This window comes from Centrocercus urophasianus, unplaced genomic scaffold, assembly GCF_019232065.1.
Source record: "Centrocercus urophasianus isolate 14NV4802_14NV808 unplaced genomic scaffold, USGS_Curo_1.0 seq_10, whole genome shotgun sequence".
Lineage (NCBI taxonomy): Eukaryota > Metazoa > Chordata > Aves > Galliformes > Phasianidae > Centrocercus > Centrocercus urophasianus.
This window is the reverse complement of record NW_024884142.1, coordinates 52201528-52212195: the sequence shown is the minus strand read 5'-3', so window position 1 is coordinate 52212195 and position 10668 is coordinate 52201528. Positions and strand designations below refer to the sequence as shown.

Here is a 10668-nt window from a genome sequence, read left to right as displayed (position 1 = left end):
GTCATCTTGTTTTGAATTTCATATCAGCAATGAATAGCTCACAGCTCAGTGTAACTTTACCAGATAATCTATTTCCAGCCTATTGGATTTTCAGGAACTAATTGGCACCTGCAAAGTGTGTGTCTGCACTGCTTTCAGACATTAAACTGTTGTGATTAGTTTTGTAAAAAATGTACAAAAACATTTCTCTGAATTTTGGCTATTTCACTCCTCCTCTTTTTAATTATTCTTAGTGCAAGTCGATCTAGCAGTGCATCTTGAAACTGCACAGTCTCTGATCTCTGGGACCCAAAGAACAGGTGGTGCCCACTGCCCTTTCACTGCCCACGCCACAGCCCCCTCTGCACATCCCACCTCGCAGCAGTGATGCGAGATGGAACATTTACCTGGCAAGTGGCTCATCCTTTCCATGCATAACAGATACATGGGTGTTTTTTTTTCTCTTCTTCTTTAAGGAAAAAAAAAAAAGAAAAACCAACAACACAGAGCTCCTCTAAAAGGAAAGAGGAAGCCAGAAATGTCGCAGCATCTCAGTCCTGCCCCATGATGCTTCTTCCTGCCTGTGAATTTCCACCTGCTGTTCTGCACTATATAAGGCAGCACACGTGGGGTAGAACTGTTTAGTCGCCTGCGCCCGCCCAAAGGATTAGCAGCAGGGGAACGATGCTGCTTGCCCTGTCCTCTGCAGCCCACAGGAGGTGAAGGAGCTCCAGCGGGACTCACTCCTTGGGTAAGCAAAGCCTGGGTACGAACATGCGCTGTTGGGGTGCGGTTGGGGAGCCCCAGGCACAGCTGTACAGAGATGTGCACCGACAGTTCGTGGGCAGAGCTGACTGGCTTGCTTAGCTTTGTGTTTGCAAATCAACAGTCCCACATAGCTGTCACTGCCTGCTCATTTTTGCGTGCATTAAAAATGGAAAGCTGCTTTTTGTCTGAGTGAATGAAGGGGGAAACAGAGCAAAGGACTAAGGGCATTACAGAGCGAGCTTTCGGCGAGCGCTGCTTTATGGCTCACCCGGGTGGGAGATCTTTCTGGTCAGGATTGCGCTGAGATGCTTGGCTGGCTTGTGGGGCAGAAAGGAAAGGAAGGAAAGAAGGGTGCAGCTTTACCAAGCTCCTTTTTTTGTCTGTTCCTTGTTCAATAAACAGGCAAACAAAAGGACCCGAGGAACCAGACAGCGCAGAGCTCCCCCAGTTAAACTCCTAATGAAAGTGCTTAGCAGCTGTAATACTGTGAGTGTCATTATTTCAGCTCTGTCAACAGAGCGACTTTGAAAAGCACTGATCTCTAAACTGTAGCACTAAATAACTCACACCCGGTCTTTGTTTTCTTACCTAGTCAAAGACACTAAATGCTGGAAACATGGAGAGTTTGATTGTGTGCCCATCAGAGGTAAGCAGTCGCTACTTTTTTTCCCTTCTTTTCTTTTCTGGGCACTGAGGCAAGATCTCTGTCCCTGCTGCGCACCCCGGTCAGGATCCGATGGCAGAGAGCCCTTCCTCATGGGCAGAGTTTGGGAGGAGATCCTCAGTGCCGGGGGGGAGGCAGATGGGCAGGCTGTTCCCCCTCCCCACATTCAGACAGCTCGTGTCCTGCTGTGGCTTCTTGGAGTCACAGCAGCTATCTAACTCAGTGCTGGGGCTGTGACTGGCCGGGCAACACCCAGGGTGGCTGCCATGCACTCTTGTTGGGCAGCAAAGCAGCATCACGGCTGGGCCCAGGGCTCCCTCGGCAGCTGTCTGGTCACTCTGCTCGCTTCCTGGGCCTTTCATGGGTTTCTGTGTGGCTACATCAGGTTGCTCGAGGCCCTCTTGTAACTCTGATGTGCTTCTTGCAGGCTGATGCCAAGAAATGCCCCCTGTTGGGCCCAGCTGACACTGAGGACAGACTTTGCCAGTTGGCTGGTGAGTTTTAAAAACAAACTGAGAAACTACCTTCTTATATATGCTTGCAATGCTCATGTCGAACTGCTCACCTCACGCCCCTCAGTGCAGCCCAAGCCCCACCATGACCCGGGAGGCAGCGGCCTCCCTTTGCTCATTGCAGATGATGATGATGCCTGCCTGTGCATCCCGATTCCATGGTCCTCAGAGCCAGATTAAATTGTGTCCTCGGCAGCAACATCAGTGCACGTGCTGCTTTCTGACAGGAGCATCTCCACTGGGGTGCGGCCCTGCTGCTCACCGCTACCCATATGTTTATACACCAGGGCAAACACACCCAGCTGCAGCAGAGCTGCACTTGTTTGCTCTCATGGTGCAAACAACTGGGAGGAGAACCAGCACAGTACAGGGTCAGAGGTGGAGCAAGCTGTCCTGTCACACTGTTTTTCAGGCTTATCAGAAGCAAGTTTTATACGACTCCATAGCATTGTGATTTTCTCATAGCTTTTAACACTTGCTAAGAGATTTCTGACCCTGAAGCCAATGCAGGCCAAAAAAAAAAAGCCAAAAGTGATGATCAACTCCAGAGGAGGTGTATCCTTCATGGACAAGACTGCATAGTGGAAATTGTCATTGTAAGCTGCCCAAGTGACATATCTACCTTAGACAGCTATCACAGAAACCTCTGCAATATCAAAAATCTCTATAAATGTCAGATATGTACCGTTAGTTCTGTGCCCTGTATGTTCCCATTCTCTAAGAGGAAATAGTGGCTAGAGTGTAAAAAAACAGTCAGAAAACAGGAAAGGTGGTGTCCTTAGAGGGATAGTCACAGTTCTAAAGTTTAGGCAGTTGTTTCCTTAGCAACAACTTGGTTATCTTTCAGTTTCTACCCATTTAGTTTGAGTTGTTGCCTCAACGTGCACCTCTGCTCTTCACTCCACATCACATAGCACTGCACGCAGATGAAGGGAAGCATAACTCTGTTGTTTTATTTTAACTGATTTTTTTTTTAATTTTCTTTTGTTTGCAGCAGATGGAACAAAGAAAAGAAAGAAGGTGATATCGTGGCCATTTGCTCTGAGACGCACTTCCACCAGCGGGGATTCCCCGGGGCAGCTGGACTCCGGCCTCAAGATCACCTTGTTTGGCCAGCCTCTGGCAATTATTTGTGGGGAAGATGACATGCTGCCCCAGCCAGTCCAGGTAAGCAATCCTAGCGATATGTTTATCATACTTCTGGCTTCCAGAGTGAGGCAGGATCCCCTGTGCTTCTGCTACAGTACTCTGGAAATTAGTGGTTTTGGTGTTTCCTCTCCATGCACAATTCTGAGAAGCTCAGAGCTCCTCCCAGGTGTAGAATGGATCAGATGTGCAAGTTCTGTCTACTCTATGCAACTTCCATTGGAAATTACTTCAAGTGGAGACATTGTGGACCAGGAATGGGAGAAATAGATCTGTTGCTCAGTACAAACCTCTGTGGTTTTACAGAAGTCATATCAACAAATCTTTCAGCAGCAAAAACATTCAGGGATTTCTGTGTTTCCCTGAAATATCATTCAGCTGTGGACTGCCACTGATAAATACTCAAAGACTTATCTTCTAGTTAAAAATGATCTTGCAAAATTTCTTCCACTGAGTTGGCTTTTCCAGTGCACAGGCTTTTTTCTCTTCTAAGAAATATTTTCTAGGCATTCAGCCTGGCTTGGGAGCCACCTCTTGTTTCCTTCTGGAAGGAAGCAGGGATGACTCCATTGGAGTACAAAAATAATTTGGTTTGGGGAAAAAATCAGATTATTACCAGTATAACCTACTTGGAGATAGAACTAGATGCTGGTCCACATAAAGCAGAGTATACCTACAGTCATTTTATTTTCTCCTGTATCTAAAGAAATGTTCACCTGCTAATGGACCTTTCTTCACTCACAATAACATTTTTCCCATCCCCGTCTATTTTCTTCCTGCAGGATCTCCTAACTATATTGTACATGAAAGGACCTTCCACTGAAGGGATATTCAGAAAAGCTGCCAATGAGAAAGCACGCAAGGAGTTGAAGGAGGATCTAAACAAAGGCGGGAATGTTGATTTGGAAAGCAAAACTGTGCACCTACTGGCAGTGGTTTTGAAGGTAAATTCCTCTGACTTTCAGCTGTAGGAGAACAGAGCCAATTTGCACAGGCACTCTGTAATGCGGAGATTTGGCTTAGGTGGGACTCCAGGTGAAAGAAAGAGTGAAACCAAACTAACTGTTTTAGGCATGGGAAAGTTTGGCTTTCTCCTTTTGCGATGGATTTTCAGCTCCATTTCTGCTGCTGACTTTCTGCATGCCCAACTCAGTTCCTCCTCCTCAGCATCCTCTTCTGTGAGGAACACTGAGATTTAGGGATGAACAAGAAGCACATAATAGCTATAAACCCTTATTGCACTGATGTAAGGGCACACAGTATGTACCTGTGAAGCCTGCTTCTCTGTAGAGCTGATGGCCACCTTTGAGAGCAGGTAGCTCCAGCCAACCTGCCTTGTAGAGAGCCCGAGTAGCAGCCATGTTCCCCTAGTGTCCATAATCTCATCTCAGTCTCTTGACTTTGCAGGACTTCCTCCGAAATATTCCCTCCAAACTTCTGTCAGATGACCTGTATGACAAGTGGATGCTAGCTCTGGAGAAGCCAAGCAAGCAAGAAAAAATTGAAGAACTGAAAGAGTAAGTGTTGCAACCAGCAAGTTCTGCAACCAGTCTAGGTGTGATGGAGAGGCTGGTAGTGGCCAGCACCTTCTCTGGAACTTGAGTCTCATTTAAAAACCCGTTTCTCCATTTGCAATTGTTTCTGTGGGGGTTGTAGAGCAATCAGCACAGAAAAGCACTTCTCTAGCAGAAGCACTTCCTGGAGGTATTTGGGATTGCTCTAGGAATCACTTATAGCCAGCAGGAGGAGGGAGCTGATGGTGTCACAGTGAATGTTGTCACTGTATGCTGTAGCAAGCGCTGATGAGAGCTGTAGACCTGATGGCCACAGGGTTGGACAAGTGAGGCTGGCCCTGTGCTGTGCCCTTCAGAATGACCAGAGGTGAAAGGTGGCAGAAAGGGCTTTGTGAGCTGTGTGACAGCCACAGGCTTTCACACACCCTTAGGAACCTCTGGTGATATTTTCTGATGCCGCCTCCTCTGCTCAGTGACACAGGATGCTGTAATGTTTCCCTTCAGTCAAGACCACATAATTCAGGATCTTGCTCTTACCCACAAGCTCGGCTGCTGTTGGGGATTTCTGAATGATACTTCTGCAAAGTAGTGAAAGCACAGGCATTCCTTTTTCTGGAGGAAGTGCTGTCTGTCCACGTGCAACTGAGACTTGCTCAAATAAAGAAGTAGCAGCCACCGTACCAGGAATTAACGTCTCATTTTGCCTTTTTTCACTTAGGGTGGCTGACAAATTGCCCAGACCAAACCTGGTCTTGCTCAAGCAGTTGCTCTCTGTGCTCCACCGCATCAGCCAGAACGCTGACACCAGCAGGATGGACGCCAACAACCTTGCCATCTGCGTAGGCCCGAACATGCTGAGCCCGGGGACAGGCAGCACGTTGCCGCTGGAGGTGCAGAAGGAGATGAATGACAAGGTGAGTTGGGTTCACCTACCAGCTGCTCTCCCTGGGTAGCTCAGACCCATCCTCGGGGATCCCACTGCTACAGCAAAGGCCACACAAAAGAGAACAGCACCGCTGTGTGGCTGCCCCTCATCCCACATGTCTGCAGTGTGTATCCTGTGGGCATTGCTAACCACACACCCTATGGGGAGTGCTAAACTGTGGCTGATGGCATTTTTTTTATGGTACCAGGGCAGATCAGTCCATCTGTGGTGTCAGGCCTCATGGTACAGGCAAGGATTTTGGCAGAAGCCATCCTTCTCTGTGCAGCCCTTCATCATACAAAGACATTGGGCAGCAGCAGGAAAGACTGTTCAATATATTTTCAGCCCCTTTGATTGAAATAGATGGTTTTCTGTGTGCAGGTGACTGTATTGGTGGAGTTTCTTATAGAAAACAACTCAGAAATATTTGGAGAGGACATTCTATGGCCTGTCAGCACCTTGGCTGTGGAGTCACCAGAGCATACAGACAGCTCCACAGGTAAGAGAATGGAGGAGGGATTGTCACAGACTGGGGCTGCTGCTTTTAGGTTTGATATGGGAATACATCTGTGGAAACAAATGTTAAAAGAACCTGTTGTATTGCACTTCTACAGGAATATTTTCCAGATCCCTTTTGTTCTTACATGGCCAGTAAAAACTAACAGGTGCTTTGTCCCCACAGAACGCCTGTGTGCTACTCATCAGAATGACTCTGCCTATGACAGCCCAGATCCTGAAGCTGAATGCTGTACTTCTGAGCTGGAGCAGCCCAAAGGAAGAAGCACTGGTTTGAGCAGAAGATATCCAGCGTGTGTCTCTGCCACATCACTGACTATTTGCAAAAATGACATCAACACGATGGACAGGAGGTACTCAGAGCCAGACCTATCATTCCAGGACCGTTTCGAAAGCAAAATAAGGAAACAGAAGCTAAACAAAAGTGAGGACAGTTTTCCAGTTCAGCAGAAGCAGCTAGGTCTGGAGAATGAGGTGCTGGACAAACGACTTGCAATCTTACCTTCACAACTATCAAGTGACTCTCTATCTAAAACATCCTCCAGTTGCTCACTAGAGAGCTCTGATGGCTCAGTCTTCACCAGCTCCCCATTAGTTTCACCCTCTAGTCCCAAAAAAAACTTCTTAAATAGGCCCCAGTCCTTTTGCACCAAGCCTCATGAAGACTGTAGCACAATTAGGCGAGAGATCAAAAAGCATTCTATGTCATTCTCTTTTGCAAACCACCGGAAAACACTAACAAAACAACAGAGTTGGGGGCCTGGAAAACACGTGGGTTTCCAGAGGGACAGTTTCACAAAGAAAGATGATCAGTTCTCCTGCAGAATTGTACAGGAAAACAGCCCCGAGGATGACAAACCAATGCACGTGCCATACCAGCGAAGGTCACGTTTCAGGTCAGCTGATGAAGTGTTCAGAGAGGTAGACCAGAGGAATCCTGGAAGACCACCCTCTTACGAAGAAGCTACTAAGAACTGCGTGGCCACCCAAGTTCCCTCCTGCAATCTCACAGTTCAGACTATGAAATCAAAGGTGTCAAACCAGGACGCTTTGCCATCTGATCTGTGCACTGGCCTTGCACAGGGCATAGCCTGTACAGCTATGAAGGACCTCCCCAACGACAGGATTTCTGCAGTGAATGATTCTGATGCAGAAACTGAAACTCTCAGTGTTACTGTTGGAATAAACTCCCGTGTGAGTTTACCTGTGACCCCAGGAGTATACCGACTGAGAGCCATGTCTGAATCCTATCAAAAGAACAAACATGAGTATGTGGCACGACGGTGCAGCCAGCCCATTTTTGAGGTAGAGCAGATACAATATGCTAAGGAATCCTACGTTTAAAATCTTCTCTCTCCTCTTTACATTGTACAAAGTAAATGCTGTAAAGATAGATATTTTGCTTATGTTTTGTAAGATATTAGTTTCAAGGGACCCGGAATAAGCTAGCTCCATATGAACATTTTTTTCTTGGAGGCTCTTCTGAAGTGTTGGTCACTTTGACATGTCACCTTCTTCCACTAAAAGAGGTGTGTGTTCGTGGGGGGAAAGTATGTAAAAATATGAGTGACTATGATGCACATAACGTGTTGTGTGGGAAAACTAGTCAGTAGTTGATAAACAGTGTTGTATGTGTATCCCTAAAAGGACAATTAAAAGGTAGGCAGGTCCAAGTACCTGTCCCACTTTCCTCTTCTTTTCTGTATAGTCGAAGATTCTATATCATTTGCCATGTGTGCGTCAGGCTGATGCAATGCCTTGCTGATTTTCTGCATTAAGAATTGGGTTAGCAGTTACCCCAACAGGAGAATAGCTATTCTGCCACCTAGGCCATTTCTTCACTCTTTCATCGAGCCCCTTGAACCTGCTGCCATTCCTTCCTCCTGCTTGCTAACCATGAGAACAATCTGACCACCAGTCAGCATTAGTATTGTGTACTAAGCCTGGATTTAGAGCCACTGAAGCCCTACAGAGTCATTACAGGCACGTATCAAGTGAATCTTGAGTGGCCTGAGACGCTCTTAGTCTAAATAAACTGGACAGACTAAACAGAAGGAAAGATCGCCTTCAGCTTTGCTCTCATGAAAAATAATAATAAAAATAAATCCCATGAGGAAACATTCCAGATTCAAGTTTTAATTAGTTAAAATTGCAGATCATTTGTAAAATTCAAAGAAAGGAAAAGAACATATCTAAGTGTTGTCCTTATAACCTTGTAAAGACAACAGGAAGTGCAATGTTTTTACATGTAGGAACTTATTTTGGTTAGCTCTCACCTTTCCTTTTATGGCTCAGGAAGTGGCAGAGTTTTGGTTTTCTCCTGTGTAAATTCACTACAATAAAAACATTTTCTGCATGATTGTCACACTGTCCATTGTCTCTCTTTAAAAGCACTCAGGAACAACACCAGTTGTAGCTACTTTTATACTATACACTGCACTGCTGTTCTGTTTAAATGATGCGACACATAGCAGGAAGGAAAGCAGCTGACCAATAGCATCACTATTTCAATTTTGTAAAACTGTAGGCCAGATTTTGGGAATATATTCTTCTCTGTCAGGGAAACAAGTTACATTGCCACACAACAGCAGTTATCAGTAAGATGGAGAGGGAGTTACAAAGAAGAGATGCTAATTAGTAGGTAATTAGAAAACAGCATACAAGCATCTCAGATATGATGGTTTCTGGGAGTAGCTGTACCCAAAACAAAGCAAAAAGGAGAATGAGAGTCCCTGGTTATTTTTTTGTAGTTCTATACTTGCAACTCCTTTCGTGACTATAAAGCCAGGCTTACATGAGATCATTTCGGAACTACTTATAATTTTGAAATATGCATCCATGTTTTGAAATACATACCGTTCTTTTCTTGTACTTTCAATTTTATCTGTGGTTTAGATTTTATCACAAAACATTTAACGTCTTATGTTACTTTCACGAGGAAAAAAAAAGTGGCCACTAAATCTATGATTCATCGAGCTCACAAATTCCGAGAAAAACTGAACAAACGCAGGTACAATGTGCAGCCTCTGTAAACCCACCCTGAGCACGCTTGGATTACCAAACTGGCACTTGTTTGTTTAGGCAATTATTACTGGTATATTGCCCCCACGTGGTCAGAACAGCAGAAACACTAATCATACACATCTCGCAGAACTAATTAAAGACACATCGCAAATTATTTCATACTTTTTGTGAGCTCTTTGGGACACTGAAAATGACAAAATCTGTCGGGATTGCACGAGTATTCTGGATATTTCTGCTGCAGTGAGCATGTTAACGTACCATTTTACAAAATAACACAAACCCAAGTTTAATGATTAAATAAGAGAACGTACATGTCTGCTTAATAACAAAAACCACATGTCTTCACAGACACACACAAGCACACATAACTTGTAATGCGTGCGGGTTTCAAATTGACTGAGCATGTGTGATGGTGCTAGAGGCAGTTAGCACTGCACTGCGCCCTCAGCATTCCGTTGTGGCCTACCAACCAAACTCAGTCTCTTCCTATGGACTTGCCATCAAAGTCCAACGCTGGCACCTACAATAAAGCCAAAAACTTGTCATTTTTTAGCAATTATTATTTATTTGTTTGCAATGAGATTCTCCCTCTTCAGCCTTTTGTTTAGAAATAGGCAATAGTCCTGCAGAGAAGGACCTGTAGGTCCTGTTAGATGAAAAACTGAACATGAGCCAGCAGTGTGCACCTGCAACTCAGAAAACAAATGGGCTCCATCAGAAGACGGGTGGCCAGCAGGGACAGGGAGGTGATTGTTCCCCCCTCTACTCTGCTCTTGTGAGGCCCCATCTGGAGTACTGTGTCCAGGTCTGGAGCCCCCAGTACAAGAAAGACAGGGAGCTGTTGGAGAGGGTCCAGAGGAGAGCCATGAAGATGATCAGGGGACTGGAGCACTTCCCCCTACAAAGACAGGCTGAGGGAGCTGGGCTTGTTCAGCCTGGAGAAAAGAAGGCTGCGGGGTGACCTGATTGCAGCCTTTCGGTACCTAAAGGAAGCCTACAAACAGGAGGGGAGTCAACTCTTTACAAGGGTTGATAACAGCAGAACAAGGGGAAATGGTTTTAACTTGAAGGAGGAAAGATTCAGGTTGGATGTCAGGGGGAAGTTCTTTACAGAGTGAGTGGTGAGGTGCTGGAACAGGCTGCCCAGAGAGGTGGTGGATGCCCCGTCCCTGGAGGTGTTCAAGGCCACATTGGATGGGGCCCTGGGCAGCCTGGTCTAGCATTAAATATGGAGGTTGATGGCCCTGCATGTGGCAGGGTGTTGGAGATTCATGATCCTTGAGGTCCCTTCCAACCCTGGCCATTCTGTGATTCTGTGATTCTGAGATTCTGTGATACCTCTGTATTTTCCTGTAGCACTGAAGTCAAACTGGTTCGGAGACTCTTGCCTGGAGTGTGTATAATTTTGGAATGTTAAAAGCTAATCACAAGATGACTGTCTTACAACTCAGTTACATATTGTAAGGAGTTCCATGCGATCTATTTTTACCACAATGTGTCTCCAATTATAAAACATATATCACAGGAGACCAAAAGCCGCCCATAGAAAAAATCTGCCAATTTTAGTCTGGGAACAGGAGTTCTTGTTTCTCTACTGCCCGTACCAGTTTGGCGCTAAGC

General features: G+C 45.7%; 1 protein-coding gene across 2 annotated transcripts; it reads left to right on the top strand.

Moving 5' to 3' along the window:
* Window positions 1-634: 634 nt before the first annotated feature.
* LOC122165692 (T cell activation RhoGTPase activating protein) lies at window positions 635-8352 on the top strand. 2 transcript variants are annotated; one of them, XM_042828945.1, is made up of 10 exons: window positions 635-730; window positions 1150-1233; window positions 1340-1393; window positions 1839-1905; window positions 2921-3090; window positions 3852-4013; window positions 4477-4586; window positions 5302-5497; window positions 5890-6007; window positions 6191-8352. In XM_042828945.1, exons 2-10 carry the CDS (start codon window positions 1207-1209, stop codon window positions 7366-7368), a joined length of 2082 nt encoding a protein of 693 aa, XP_042684879.1. In that variant the 5' UTR covers window positions 635-730; window positions 1150-1206; the 3' UTR covers window positions 7369-8352. The 2 variants fall into 2 exon arrangements, with proteins under 2 accessions (XP_042684879.1, XP_042684869.1); XM_042828935.1 differs by having other exon boundaries at window positions 2918-3090.
* The last annotated feature ends 2316 nt before the right edge of the window (window positions 8353-10668 follow it).

Coding starts and splice junctions, on each gene's coding strand:
- LOC122165692 (XM_042828935.1), top strand. CDS start 1,207: ATGAAAGTGCTTAGCAGCTGTAATACT. Junction 4,587..5,301: donor AAAATTGAAGAACTGAAAGA/GTAAGTGTTGCA, acceptor TTTTTCACTTAG/GGTGGCTGACAAATTGCCCA. Junction 5,498..5,889: donor AGAAGGAGATGAATGACAAG/GTGAGTTGGGTT, acceptor TTCTGTGTGCAG/GTGACTGTATTGGTGGAGTT.